At 40.9% G+C, this 15,806-nt stretch overlaps 2 protein-coding genes across 7 annotated transcripts in view; one reads left to right on the forward strand and one right to left on the reverse strand.

The window, feature by feature from the left end:
* PALM2AKAP2 (PALM2 and AKAP2 fusion) overlaps nt 1-15,806 on the forward strand; it is a 533,118-nt gene that overhangs the window by 372,299 nt on the left and 145,013 nt on the right. For all 6 annotated transcript variants that reach the window (XM_055351792.2, XM_063696659.1, XM_063696660.1 and 3 more), the window contains one exon: nt 3,349-3,434. In XM_055351792.2, coding sequence (XP_055207767.2) covers nt 3,349-3,434 — 86 coding nt within the window. The remainder of the gene's footprint in view (nt 1-3,348; nt 3,435-15,806) is intronic.
* Nucleotides 12,218-13,601, reverse strand: LOC129524776 (large ribosomal subunit protein eL21-like). Its single transcript, XM_055351802.2, has one exon. The coding sequence runs from the start codon at nt 12,765-12,767 to the stop codon at nt 12,288-12,290; it is 480 nt and encodes a 159-aa protein (XP_055207777.1). The 5' UTR covers nt 12,768-13,601; the 3' UTR covers nt 12,218-12,287.

The raw sequence follows: 15,806 nt of genomic DNA on the forward strand, positions 1-15,806 counted from the left end.
ATGTTATTACTAAAACATTTTAAACTAAAATAGCATTTTTAAACTAAAATGCTATGTCTGTTTTCTCTCACTCTTGTTATGAAATGTTTCCTAATGTGAAGTGTTTTCTTGATGGAAGACTAAAATATTGAGACAACATATATATTTATGTCTCACATCTCCTTCTTATGGCCATATAGCCTTTAATAAAGGTAGTGTTGCTTAGAAAAGGAATGATTGTATAATAGCAGAGAAAAAATTCTTTCCAAAGTGAAATAATAGAGATGATAGAGATGAAAACCAACACTTGTGAATGAAACTTTTATATGCAGAATTATATTTGCATAGTTAAAGGTAAAAATACTTGATCCATAATGATTTTCATTTATAATTTTGGTTATAGATTGTATCTATTAGCTATTGTTACAATAATGCTGCTTGACAAACCATCCCAAAACTCATTGGCTTTCGTTGTCACGCATATGCAGTTGGCTGGGGCTTGGCTGATCTAGACCTGGCTTGGCTTCCAGGTGCAGATTGGATCCAGATCTGCTCCCCAGGACTCTCATCCGCTTGCAGGCTGACTGGGGCTTTTCCTTCTGATGCTGTAGCAGAGTGCAAGCCTCACCTCTTAAGCCCATTTCAAACCTTTGCTTGCATTATGCCCTCTAACATCCCTTTGGCCAAAGCAAACATCAGTGAGACAGGGAAGATCATTTCTCCCACAGCAGGAGAGGAGGAGAATGAATATTTGCTGAACAGTAATTCAGACTCTTACATAAGTGAAGTATCATCTGATTGTCCATCATGCCCAACATCTGTGTCTCTCTGCCAGCCAAATCCAACAGGTATCAAAAGTGGCTTAAACCAGGAGGGGTTATTAGTCGGTTAAAAGCAAAGCATGCCAAGGAAATAATCTATTCATGTAGGAGCAAAGATTTTTCTTCTATAAACTTGCATTTAAGATAAAGCTGACAATCTCCTTGCAGCAATTTCTTGAGAAGAAAGTGTAGATCAAGGCACAACACTCCTCTGACCCAATTCCTGCAACCTAGTCAGAGAGGACGACTATTTGCACCATGAAATGAATTATAGCCAAACAGGTCTTGAGTAATTCATTGTGCATATATCCTATGAAATGAAGCTCTCAAGGACCCAGAATGTAAACTTTAAAAAGTAACCAGTGCTAATACATTAAAATTTAATTAATTTCCTATTAATTTATTTAAAGCATCATGTAATTTCAACCAATTATTAGTCATTCATCACCTTTTGTTCAGTTGATTCTTACTAGAAATGCTGGAGTATAGCAATCTTACACATCTCTGGGTTCTTGATTTAGCACAGAGGCTGGTAGAGTACATCTCATGGGACAAACTAGCTGTTTTTGTAAATAAAGTTTTATTGGAACATACTCATGCCCATTTGTTTCTATGTTGTCTGTAGCTGCTTTCACTCTACAAGGGCAGATTGAGAAGTTGCAACAGAAATGCTATGAACTCAAAGCCTAAAATATTTACTATGTGACAAGCAGAAGAAAGATGGCCAATCCTGATTTAACATAATGCTAGACAGTTGAAATTTTGGAATTTGGGTTATTCACACAGTTCTGGGATGAATATTGTTCTTGAGTTATCCTTAGATAACTATCTAAATACTTAGAGAAAAGTATTTTTTAGGAAAATCAATAATGTAAACAAATATTACACAGATAATTTTAACCTCCTTAAGAAAATAATCTTTTTAATATATTAGGTTATGAACACTTATTTCTAAACAGTTATTATACCAATCATAAAATTTGTATTTGCTTGTTAAAGGAGACCCTGAAAAACTCTATCAAATATTGCTTTATTAACCTTTAAGGAGATGATTATTCTTGCAATAAACCTACGGTTTTTAAAAATATACACTTGCCAGTTGGGCACAGTGGCTCACTCCTGTAATCCCAGCACTTTGGGAGGCCGAAGTGGGCACATCACCTGAGGTCAGGAGTTCGAGACCAGCCTGGACAACCTGGTGAAACCCTGTCTCTACTAAAAATACAAAAATTAGCTGGGTGTGGTGCCACATACCTGTAATCTGAGCTACTTGGGAGGCTGAGGCCAGAGAATCACTTGAACCTGGGAGGTGGAGGTTGCACTGAGCCAAGATTGCACCACTGCATTCCAGCCTGGGCGACAGAGTGAGACTCTGTCCTCTGTCTCAAAAAAAAAAAAAAAAAAAATATATATATATATATACACACACACACACACACACATATATCTTGCCATTTCTTCAAACTTTTCACCAATGTAGATCATTTTAACTCTATTCACGTACACAATTGCATCTGAATTAGTACAATTTTACTATACTGTGTTTAAAGATATTTCAAAACACCACACTGGCCCCTGATCTTTTCTTTGATATTAGAAAAAACAAAATCTTGTGTCTTGCCAGATGTCCACTCTTGGAGACAATCTGGTAGCTTTAGAAGAAAGAAACATTAGCATTTCTAAAGACTTGGAGAGAGAACATGGGCAGATTTTAAAAGTGACGACACATTCTTAGTTATTTCCAGTAGATATATTGAGAACACAGAAAAATCTGGAGTCATATCTATTGGGTATTGAATTAGATGTGTGTATTTCTGTGTTCTGGGATTCACTTTAAAGCCCCAAATGAGTCCTCAATATGAGGCCTGAACTGGAGAAGAAGAAGAGTTCGTGGAGAAGAACAGAAGGGTGGCTCACACCTGTAATCCCAACACTGGGAGGCCAAGGTGGGTGGTTCACCAGAGGTCAGGAGTTCGAGACCAGCCTGGGCAACATGATGAAATCCCCGTCTCTACTAAAAATACAAAAATTAGTCAGGTGTGGTGGCGGGCGCCTGTAATCCCATAATCCCAGTTACTTGGGAGGCTGAGGCAGGAGAATTGCTGAGGCAGGAGGCGGAGGTTGCAGTGAGCCGAGATCATGCCATTGCACCCCAGCCTAGGCAACAAGAGTGCAACTTGGTCTCAATAAATAAATAAATAAATAAATAAATAAACAAACAAACAAATAAATAAAAATGAAAAGAAGAAGACAAAGAGTTCATCCCAGCCTCTTCTCCACCCTGGGCTAGGAATAGCACTCTATAAGATATAGGACTTAGACAATGGATCCTAAATTGGAGATTAGGTAAAAACAAAAGAAGTGCTCCAGGACTACACTTCTGAAAGGAAGTTTTCCTAGCCCAGTAACTGCAAGATAGGTATAGAGCTATAGGTCATCATCAGCTCCCTTTACAAGTCACGTGGGATTGTAATCTGAGCAATAACAACTGTGTATCCATGTCAGCTGAATGACTTGGCTCAAATGGCACTTCTTTTTTTTCTTTCAGGAGTCGGGTGGGAGAATGTGCTGCTAAAGGAAGGTGAGTCAGCCTCAAACGCCACAGAAACATCCGGCCCAGACATGACTATTAAGGTAAGGGATTCTCTTCAGGTTGATTCTCAAAGTGTATCTCTAGAGTGAAGGCAGCCTATGGCAGGTTTTTCTGGGGGCAAAATGAACACTACCAATCCACCTTGCTGGAGTTCTCTCTCTACTCACTGAGGTCTTAGGGAGGCAACCGTACATAAGATTTTCTGAAATTTGGGACCTGGTCTACAGCCACACCACCCTGAATATCCCCGACCTCGTCTGAAACTTGGGATCTGGATTAGGAAACTGCTTGAAAACCAGAATCTAAGATGTGATTTCCAATGGGCCTGTTGTAGGGTCTTCAGTGAATATCTACACGTAAGCTATTTGTAAATGGTAACCCCAGTGGGCACAGTGGAGCAAATCTGAAAATTCTGATCTGAGAATTCAGGCCCCACTGTGCATTGTGAGGAAAGGTCAGAGAGGCATAAAGTAGCTTTGATCTTGGCTCAAGATTTCCACTGATGTCAGCAGGAAGGCAGCACATGGCCCACTCCAGCTGAAACGCTAATGGCCAAAGGTTTACAAAATGAGTCATCTAGAAATCCACTTAACTATCACTGTTCAAATTAAATGCATCAATTTGTAAGCACTGGCCAGATTAAAGAATCTGTAGCAAAAGTTATCAGAGGTGCAACCATTTCCCCTCTGTCACGGGATTAAACACAAAGGAATGATCTTCCTCTCTTAGAACTCTGCTTACATATTAGTTAACAAAGGATGGGGGTGGGAGGGCTTTCTAACATTCTTGCTTGAATGATTATAATTTGAATATATGCTACTTATGAATTTTTCTTTGAAAAATAAGAAGTAATATCTTATTTTATATAGAGCTGTAACTGGAGATATTTCTTTCTTTCTTTTTTTTTTTTTTTTTTGAGACAGAGTCTGTCTCTTTTGCCCAGGCCGGAGTGCAGTGGTGCGATCTCGGCTCACTGCAAGCTCCGCCTCCTGGGTTCATGCCATTCTCCTGCCTCAGCCTCCCGAGTAGCTGGGACTACAGGCGCCAGCCACCGTGCCCGGCTAATTTTTTGTATTTTTAGTAGAGACGGGGTTTCACCGTGTTAGCCAGGATGATCTCGATCTCCTGACCTCGAGATCCGCCTGCCTTGGCCTCCCAAAGTGCTGGGATTACAGGCATGAGCCAAACTGGAGATATTTCTCTCCTGGATCTATTAGTAGAAGTTGTACAAAAGAATATACAGCATGGATTTATTCAAGTTTTCTTTTGTAATGTGAAGGCTAAACTTGTGTTGTCTATGTTACAAATGGTAGAGAAAGCAAGCAAATGTTACCATAGTAAAGCTAAATGAAAGATAGGATAGCAGCCTGATTAGTCAAAAAGTCAACTAATCTAAGTGGTAACTATCCAGTGCTGAAAGAACTATAACTACGTTTAGCAGAATTTACAAGACAATAATATAAATTGCAATGACATGTTGGTGTTTTATTGGCTATTATTGCAATGATTGACAAGTTTCAGTCTATGACCACATTGGACGAAGGGGAATGGGTGCCAATAGTAAAACCTGATGGATTTAGATTTGTTATCTCAAAATCTGTTATCATCTGGAGAATTAGTTTTTGAGACGAGTTGCTAGTGGGAGAGAAGACAGCATGTTGCCAGTGTAGCTGCAGATGTGGTACAGACAGACATTCAAGTAGTCAGAAAGACTGGAGTTTGCTTTTATAAAGCAAACGGCATATTCTTTTTTTTTTTTTAGACGGAGTCTTGCTGTGTCGCCAGGCTGGAGTGCAGTAGCGCAAACTTGGCTCACTGCAACCTCCGCCTCCTGGGTTCAAGCAATTATCCTGCCTCAGCCTCCCGAGTAGCTGGGACTACAGGTGCTGGACACCATGCCCGGCTAGTTTTTGTATTTTCAGTAAAGACGGGGTTTCACCATGTTGGCTAGGTTGGTCTCCATCTCTTGACCTCATGGTCCGCCCGCCTCAGCCTCCCAAAGTGCTGGGATTACAGGTGTGAGTCACCGCTCCAGGCCACAAATGGCATATTCTAATAGAAGCAAGTCTTGTCCAAATCCCATTTGATAAGATTGCTACTTAACCAGGCTACTCATCCATGGTACCAGGATCTTGACTGAAGTTGTATTTGGGTCCCTCTAGTTTAGACATCATTCTCGATCTCCGTTTCTTTTTCTTTTAATGAATACCTGAAAATTTCTCATAAGAAAAGATTTCTTTTACCCCTGCCCTACCCCAGGAAGATTTTTCATCCATAAGAACTGAACTCATTCTGAGGAATAAATACCATACACTTTAAATAGTTGAGCAAAATAGAAATTTATTTCTTTGTTCATTTTGAGGCAGAGTCTTGCTCTGTTACCCAGGCTGGAGTGCAGTGTGGCATGATCGTGGCTCACTGCAACCTCCACCTCCCAGGTTGAAGGGATTCTCCCACCTCAGCCTCCCAAGTAGCTGGAATTATAGGCATGTGCCACCATGCCTGGCTAATTTTCGTATTTTTAGTAAAGATGGGGTTTCACCATGTTGACCAGTCTGGTCTGAAACTCCTGGCCTCAGGTGATCTGCCCACCTCAGCCTCCCAAAGTGCTGGGATTACAGGTGTAAGCCTCTCCACCCAGCCAGCAAAATAGAAATATATTTAAACACATCAATAAACCCCTACAAATATTCTAGAGTTCTTCTCTTAATGCCAGTTCCTTCTCACTAAGGAATTTGTGAATTTTCTAGGTGGATATAACTACAGAAAATGCTTCTGTTTCTATCTTCTCCTTTAGGATTCCCAATTATGGAGCAGTCATTGACTTTTTTCCTTTGGGTATCATGTTGTTTCCCACCCCACATTGCCTTACATAACCATGATGTCTTTGTATCCAAATGAAAGTATTATTTTTTCTGCCCCACTTCATTAATCAGAGAAATGCAAATTAAAACCACGATGAGATACCATCTCACGACTGGGCGTGGTGGCTCACACCTGTAATCCTAGCACTTTGGGAGGCCAAGGTGGGTGGATCACGAGGTCAGGAGATCGAGACCATCCTGGCCAACATGTGAAATGCCGTCTCTACTAAAAATACAAAAATTAGCCGGGTGTGGTGGCGCGTGCCTGTAATCCAAAGTTACTAGGGAGGCTGAGGCAGGAGAATCGCTTGAACCAGGGAGGCAGAGATTGCCGTGAGCCGAGTCTGCGCCACTGTACTCCAGCCTGGCAAAACAGCAAGACTCTGTCTCAAAAAAAAAAAAGAGAGATACCATCTCACACCAGTCAGAATGGCCATTATTAAAAAGGCAAAAAGTAACAGATATTGGTGAGGATGCAGAGAAAAGGGAACAGTTATACACTGTTGGTAGCAATGTAAATTAGTTCAAGCCCTATGGAAAACAGTGTGGAGATTTCTCAAAGAACAAAACTACTGTTTGACCCAGCAATGGATATCTACCCAAAGGAAAATAAATCATCTTATCAAAAAGACATTTACACTCATATGTTTTCTGTAGCACTATTCACAATAGGAAAATCATGAAATTAACCTAAGTGTTCATCAGCGGTAGACTGGATAAAGAAAATGTGGCATATATACACCATGGAATACTACATAGTCATATAAATAATGAAATCATGTCCTTTGTAGCAACATGGATGCAGAAGGAGGCCATTATCCTGCATGAATTAATGCAGAAACAGAAAATCAAATACTGCATGTTCTCCCTTATAGGTGGGAACTACTACACATGGGCATAAAGATGGAAACAGTAGAGACCAGGGACTCTAAAAGAAGGGGCAATAGAGAAAGGAGAAAGGGTTGTAAAACTACCTATTGGATACTATGTTCACTGTTTGGGTGATGGGTTCAGTAGAAGTCCACATCCCAGCATTACGTAATATACCTTGTATCAAGCCTGTACATGAACCCCCTGAATCTATAATAAAAAAATTAAAATTAAATAAAAATAATTATTTTTTTTCTCTCTGTATATAACTGCCTGGAGCTCATTAAGCACAGACTCCCCCTCTTACATTTAGCTATAGCTATTCCTACTTCTAATAGCTACTTTATATATCCTTGCAATATCAGCTATTCCTGCCTTTTGCCTGAGAAAACAAAATATTCTGTTAATAAAACCTGATACATTGACACTTTTCAAGAGAAATATCAGCAGAAATTACAAAGATAGTTGGGTTTCTTCCATATTGCTCTTCTTGTGATAGAGGTGTCTATCTTAGTATTTATAAATTTTCTTTCTGAAAAAGGAATACAGTGTTTTGAAGGTGCTTGCTTTCTCTTTGCCTTCCATTTCCCTTGCCATGATTGTAAGTTTCCCGAGGCCTCCCAGTCATGCTTCCTGTTAAGCCTGTGGAACTGTGAGTCAATTAAACCTCTCTTCTGGCTGAGCACGGTGGCTAATGCCTGTAATCCTAGCACTGTGGGAGGCCGAGGTGGGTGGATCACCTGAGGTCAGGAGTTCAAGACCAGCCTGGCCAACATGACGAAACCCCATCTCTACTAAAAATATAAAAATTACCCAGGCGTGGTGATGCATGCCTGTAATCCCAGTTACTCGGGAGGCTGAGGAAGGAGAATTGCTTAAACCCAGGAGGTGGAGGTTGCAGTAAGCTGAGACATGCCACTGCACTCCAGCCTGCATGACCAGAGTGAGACTCCATCTCAAAACAAAAAACAAAAAAACCCTCTCTTCTTCATAAATTACCCAGTCTCAGGTAACTCTTTACAGCAGTGTGAAAATGGACTAATACACCTGTGAATGTGACTTATTTGGAAAAAAAGTCTCTGCAGATACAATTAACAATCTTGGCTGGGCACGGTGGCTCATGCCTGTAATCCAAGCACTGGCAGGCTGAGGTGGGTAGATCACTTGAGGCCTGGAGTTCAAGACCAACCTGGCCAACATGGTGAAACCCTGTCTCTACTAAAAATACAAAAAAATTAGGCATGGTGGCACACGCCTGTAATCCCAGCTACTCCGGGGGCTGAGGCACGAGAATCATTTGAATTCAGGAGGCAGATGTTGCAGCAAGCTGAGATCACACCACTGCACTCCAGCCTGGGTGACAGAGTGAGACTCTGTCTCAGAAAATAATACTAATAATCTTGAGATGAGATCATTCTGGATTTACCAGATGGGCCCTAAATCCAATGACACATGTCCTTGTAAGAGACAAAAGAGGATACTCATATACACAGAAGGCCATGTAAGGGGACAGAGGCAGAGGTTGAAGTTATGCAGCCCAAGTCAAGAAACACGTGGATCCACCAGTAGCTAGAAGAGGCAAGGAAGGAGTCTTCTCTAGAGGCTTTGGAGGGAGAGGAGTGCAGCCCTCCTGACACCTTGAATTGGAACTTTTGGCCTCCAGAATTGTGAGAAAATAAATTTCTGTTGTTTTAAGCCACCAAGTGTGTGGTAGTTTGTTATGGCAACCCTGGGAAATGAATGCACTCAGATTCTGCCAAGAATCACACCTACGCTTCTTGAGTGCAAATGCCATAGAGGCTGATAAACCAATATTACGAAGATCCACATAATTTTCTTATTTTACTCTACTTACCCTTATAAATTGTTTTTACCTGTTCTTGTTTTGGGAGAACCACTAACTTTTTTCAGCCTATATTTATCATCCTTCACTGGAAGAAAAGGGTAGCAGTATCTCAGAATAGCTTCTATTTGATATCCTATTCTGTTTTGTTGCTTGTCTGGACATTGAATTTAAAAAAAAAAAAAAAAGGTATGGATCAGTATTTCTTGAAATGCCTGACCCTGAGAATCACCTGCAGCAATGTAGAAAACAACAATAACACAGCTTGCCAGACATCTTTCAGAATTCAGATTCAGAAGACCTGGGCTTGAGAATTAGCACTTTTAATAAGTGCTCCAAGTAACTTTCATGATTAGTTTCAGAAAATCTTGTCTTAGCACACCACTAATGCAGTCTGGGGGTGGCAATGTGAGCCCTACTATTGCTCTTGGCTCTCCAGTTGTCCAACCAATCTGAGGCAGGATTTGGATACTTCCCTATTCGATGCCCTTTGATTACTTCCCATTTCAACACTGAATAAGCCTCAGGCTTCCCCTGCCTTCTAGACTTTCTTACTCTTAACTTCAATTTCATTTTTAGCATTGTCTTTCACTGTGTCTCTCTCTGTACCCATTCTTGCCCTCTTTATCCGGTCTACTTGTAGCCTGGATACTGTAGCTTTCTTTTTAAAAAGCTGAGTTGAGCTTTGCACGGTGGTGGGAAGATTGCTTGAGCCCAGGATTTCAAGCCTAGCCTGGGCAACATACTGAGACTCCATCTCTAAAAAAATAAATGAAAAGATCAAGCTGATAATATCCCTCTGCTAAGGCCCTGCTGGCCTTCCCATGGCTCCTGGAACAAAGACCAACTCTTGCAGGCACTGTGTTTTTTAAAAGCCCCTGGCCCCTGGCTTTCATTCACTTCTCCCTTGATCTTCCTGCTCTCCCTCTCTCTTTATATTCACATCTTTGGCTCAAATATTCCCTCCTCCAGTGGCACATTCTTTTCTTTTTTTTTCTTTCTTTTTATTTTATTTTATTTTATTACTATTATACTTTAAGTTTTAGGGTACATGTGCACAATGTGCAGGTTTGTTACATATGTATACATGTGCCATGTTTGTGTGCTGCACCCATTAACTCGTCACTTAGCATTAGGTGTATCTCCTAATGCTATCCCTCCCCTCTCCCCCCACCCCACAACAGTCCCCGGAGTGTGATGTTCCTCTTCCTGTGTCCCTGTGTTCTCATTGTTCAATTCCCACCTATGAGTGAGAACATGTGGTGTTTGGTTTTTTGTCCTTGCAATAGTTTGCTGAGAATGATGGTTTCCAGTTTCATCCATGTCCCTACAAAGGACATGAACTCTTCATTTTTTATGGCTGCATAGTATTCCATGGTGTATATAAGCCACATTTTCTTAATCCAGCCTATCGTTGTTGGACATTTGGGTTGGTTCCAAGTCTTTGCTATTGTGAATAGTGCCACAATAAACATACGTGTGCATGTGTCTTTATAGCAGCATGATTTATAATCCTTTGGGTATATACCCAGTAATGGGATGGCTGGGTCAAATGGTATTTCTAGTTCTAGATCCCTGAGGAATCGCCACACTGACTTCCACAATGGTTGAACTAGTTTACAGTCCCACCAACAGTGAAAAGTGTTCCTATTTCTCCACATCCTCTCCAGCACCTGTTTTTTCCTGACTTTTTAATGATCGCCATTCTAACTGGTGTGAGATGGTATCTCATTGTGGTTTCTTTTTTTTTTTTTTTTTTTTGAGACGGAGTTTCGCTCTTGTTGCCCAGGCTGGAGTGCAATGATGCCACCTCAGCTCACCACAACCTCCACCTCCTGGGTTCAAGCAATTCTCCTGCCTTAGCCTCCTGAGTAGATGGGATTAACAGGCCTGCGCCACCACGCCCGGATAATTTTGTATTTTTAGTAGAGATGGGGTTTCTCCATGTTGGTCAGGCTTGTCTTGAAGTCACGACCTCAAATGATCTGCCCACCTCGGCCTCACAAAGTGCTGGGATTACAGGCGTGAGCCACGGCACCCAGCTCCAGTGGCACTTTCTAACAAGCATTGCTTGTTTCACATTCTCATAGGACCTAACAGCTCTCCTTCATAGCCACTCACATCAATAACCATAGATGTCGGGCAAGTGTGGTGGCTCACACCTGTAATCCCAGCACTTTGGGAGGCCAAGGTGGGTGGATCGCTTGAGACCAGGAGTTCGAGACCAGCCTGAGCAACATGACAAAACCCAGTCTCTATGAAATACAAAAAAATTAGCTGAGTGTGGTAGCATGTGCCTGTAGTTCTGGCTACTTGGGAGGCAAGAGATGGGAAGATCGCTTGAGCCCAGGGAGATTGAGGCTGCAGTGAGCTGTGATAAAACAAAAAATAAAATAAAAATAAAAATAACCATAATTTTCATTGCATAATATCCAGTTGCCCTTGCTACAATATCATTTCCGTAAGGGTCATTTTTCTGTTTCATTTTTTACTTGTTAGAGGCTCTAAATTGTAGTTCTTTTTTAAAAAAACACAACTTTATTAAGGATAAAATTTGCATGCCATATGGTTCCCCCAGGTAAGTATACAATTCAATAATGTTTCATAAATTTACTAACCATCACACAATCCAGTTTTAGAACACACACAGTTTTAAATAATTTCCATCATTCCAATAAGATCCCTCATGCCCTCCTATAGTTAATCTCCATTCTACCCCATCCCCAAACAACCACTCATTCCTTTCTGTTTCTTTAAATTTGCCTGTTCTGGACATTTCATATAAATGGAGTCACACAACATGCAGTGTTTTGTATCTGGCTTAGGATGATGATGATTTTTTTTTTTTTTGAGATTTATCCACGTTGTAGCCTCAATCACTATCCCTTTCACTCTTTTTAATGCTGAATAATATTTCATTTAATCGATATGCCAGGCTGGGCATGGTGGCTTATGCCTGTGATCCCAGCACTTTGGAAGGCCAAAGTGGGTAGATCACTTGAGCCCAGGAGTTGGAGACCAGCCTGGACAACATGGTGAAACTGTGTATCTACAAAAAATAGAAAAATTAGCTGAACGTGGTGGCGTGCATCTGTAGTCCCAGCTACATGGGAGGCTGAGGTGGGAGGCTCACCTGAGTCTAGTAGGTAGAGAGTGCAGTGAGCTGTGATTGTGTCACTGCACTCTATCCTGGGTGATGACAGAGTATGACCCTGTCTTAAAAAAAAAAAAAAGATATGCCAGTGTCTTGGGTTTTTTTTTTTTTTTTTTTTTTACAGCCCAGAGGTCTTTTATTTATTTATTTATTTTAACACCTATTATGCCATGAATTCATAGGGAATAGGTTCCAGCAGTTCAGGCTCCTTCCCATTGGTTCTCACAAAGTGTGTTTCTCTGGGTGGAGCAGGCTGGCACTTCAGTTGAACCCAGGTACCTTTCTCTTTGGCTTCTTTCTTTTTCTGATCATTTTCCTTCACGCATTTCAGGAAGCTATCTCGGCTCTTAGAGTGCTTAATGTGCTCAATATGCACATTAATTCTCTTGGCAAGAATCTTGCCCTTAACTTGTTTGTTTACAATGCCAACAGCATGCTGGGTAACATTGTAGACTCTTCCAGTTTTGCCATGGTAACACTTGTGGGGCATTCCTTTTTGAACAGTACCCATTCCCTTGATGTCTACAATATCACCTTTCTTACAGATTCGCATATACGTGGCCAAAGGAACAACTCCATGTTTTCTAAAAGGCCTAGAGAACATATGTCGGGTGCCTCTCCTCTTTCCCTTTGTGTTCGTCATTTTGGCGAATTACTGGAAGATGGCGGTTCCGGCCGAAAGGCTTTTTTTTTTTTTTTGTTCCTTCACAAGTTGATGGATTTTGAGGTTGTTCTACCTTCTGGCAGTAAATATTCTTGCTATGAATAGTCGCTGCTGTGGATAGTCACATGTAAGCCTTTGTGTGGACGTAGGTCTTCCTTTGTCTTGGGATTGTACCTAGGAGTGGAATTGCTGGGTCATATGGTAAATCTGGGCTTAACTTTTTAAAAAGCTGTCAGACTCTTTTCCAAAGCATCTACACCACTTTACACCTCACCAACAATGAATGAGGCTTCCAAGTTTTCTACATCCTAGCCAACACTTACTACTGTCCATCTTTTGATTATAACCATCCTAGTGTGTGTGGAGTCGTATGTCATTGTGGTTTTGGTTTGCATTTTCCTGGTGGCTAACGACACTGAGTTATTTTCATGTGCTTATTGGCTATTTGTATGCAATTAATTTTTAATGGCTTGATTTCCTTTTTTGCCATAGTTTGTTCAATTATTAAATTGAAGCACTCTCTCATTGCAGCTGCCCAGTCAGTGTTTTCTGAGTGAGGGACCCTCTTCTTGACTGTGGCAGGAGGGTGCACTCAACTCACACTTCCCCTTTAAGATCACTGCCTTCTCCACGACTACGTCCCTCTGCAGGGGTCGCATCAGTCTCTCTTCTTTCTATTTCTTTTCTTTCTCTCACTCTTTTATTTATTTCTTTCTTTCTTTTAGACAGGGACTTGCTATGTCACCCAGGCTGGAGCACAGTGTGATCATGGCTCACTGCAGCCTCAACCTCCCAGGCCCAAGCAATCCTCCTACCTCAGCCTCCTGTGTAGCTGGGACTATAGGCGTGCAGCACCACACTTGGCTAAATGTTTATTTTTTGTAGAGAAGGAGGACTCCCTATGTTTCCCAGGCCAATCTTAAGCTCCTGTGCTCAAGTGATCCTCGTTCCTCAGCCTCCCAAAGTGTGAGATTACAGGTGTAAGCCATCACACCCAGCGATTTTCTCTCTTTTCTATTTTCCCTTCACATCTTAGCCTTTTTTCTTTAATTTTTTCATTAGCCTAATCAATGCTATTTTTTATGGTGGTAAAACAGATATAACATTTACCATTTTAAGCACTTTTAAAGGGTACCCGTCTGTGGCATTAGGTACATTCAAAGTGTTCTGTAACCATCATCGTCATCCATCCTCCAGAACTTTTTCAACATCTTCTTCAACCAAAACTCTCTACCCATTAAATACCAGCCCCCCATTCTCTCCTACTCCAGCTCCTGTCAACCACCTAAATGTTGCACCTAACATGTATTACTATTTAATTGCCTTCTCAAAGGGATCTTTAATACATTATGTTAATAGTAAAAAGCCAGTAAGGCCGGGCGTGGTGGCTCACTACTGTAATCCCAGCACTTTGGGAGGCCAAGGCAGGTGGATCACTTGAGGTCAGGAATTCAAGACCAGCCTTGCCAACATGGTGAAACCCCGTCTCTACTAAAAATACAAAAATTAGCTGGGTGTGGTGGCACACACCTGTAATCTCAGCCACTCTGGAGGCTGAGGCACGAGAATCGCTTGAACCCAGGAGGTAGAGGTTGCAGTGAGCCGAGATTGCGCCACTGCACTCCAGCCTGGGTAATAGAGCGAGATGCAGTCTCAAAAACAAAAACAAAAACAGAAAAGCCAGTAAGATGGCTACCCCTCAGAAATAAAGTAGGAAGCTGCTACAAGCTAGATTTTTAAAGATATTGCTGGTTACAGAAGTTCCTGTCTTCTGTGGCATGAACTGTCCAGGACCCTCATACTGGAAATGTCTTGGCCTTATCCAGCTGGTGCCTTGCTGCAAGTCCCAAATCACACCTGCTTGGCTCTGCATCATTTTCTTGAATTTTGTTTATCCAATGACTGGATAAAATGACATCAAGTAATCCATGTTAAAGAAATATCTCTAGGATAAAAATTTTGTGATTTGGCTGTCATTTCCATCAAATACACCAACTAAATCGTAAATGCTCTCATTATCTTGCCCTCTTGTCCATGTATACTAAGACGAAAAACTAAGTGTTTGCAAAAAAGAATACAAAAAATTTTAGCACAGCAGAATTTTCCTCAGAATGAAGTCTGGTATTCTTATTTACATGTTCAATATTTCTCATTTATGCTTGAACAAGAAACAAGGTTGGTACCCCTTAGGCAAGCTAGAGATTCTGGCTGTAAAACCATTTGAAAAGGGTACAATTTCTATTCAAGGACATGGGAAAGCCACATTTAAAAAAGGATGTTGCTTCTCTACACGTAAAACTTGTTGGAAGACAGATTATCCTCCTAGAAGGGCAGATGTTCTCTATTACAAAAGAGGAAAAGCATTTAGACTCTTCCGGTGGTGAATAGAGGCCACAGGTTACAGCTTTCTTTGGCCTTTGCTTTTAAAAAAACATTCTGCTGAAGGCCTTTTGTTGCCAGTGGTGTCCAGCCGGTTGCCCTTTGTATTTGATGATGACGACATTGAAAGGATTGTTTTGTGCAGGGACTCTGGACAAAAAAAGAGACATTTGGGACAGAAAACCTTTCTACATTGTGTATATACATAAAGATCGCTCTAAATTTGGTTCCTTGCCAAAGGAAATATTTTCGAAGATTTTTTAAAAATCCTTGAAACTATTCAGGGTAGTGGATCTCAGAGGGGGTTTGGCATTGGTGAGTAGGAGGCATATCGGTACTATATGGGTCAGTTTTTATAATACATGTCTTTGAGAATCATTGTCTTGAATTTTCTTTAAAATGAATATGAAGAGCTCTGTTGTAAACTGTAATAAGCTATATTATTAATGGTTATTTATTGTTCCTGTGTGCTACTCCCTATTTGTCAAATAAAATAAATGTGAAAGAAATGAAGTCACAACCATTGACAGCTTTCAATAATCTATGTATAGATAAGGAATATTCGTGGCAAGTGAATAATCTCAGGTACCTTCTTCTTTGCCGTTTTATTTCTTCACTGTGTTCTCTTGCCAACAATAA

The sequence above is a fragment of the Gorilla gorilla genome, chromosome 13 (genome assembly GCF_029281585.2).
Source record: "Gorilla gorilla gorilla isolate KB3781 chromosome 13, NHGRI_mGorGor1-v2.1_pri, whole genome shotgun sequence".
Lineage (NCBI taxonomy): Eukaryota > Metazoa > Chordata > Mammalia > Primates > Hominidae > Gorilla > Gorilla gorilla.

Bases quoted from the DNA above. Each gene is read 5' to 3' on its own strand.
- LOC129524776 (XM_055351802.2), bottom strand. From the start codon at position 12,767: ATGACGAACACAAAGGGAAAGAGGAGAGGCACCCGACATATGTTCTCT.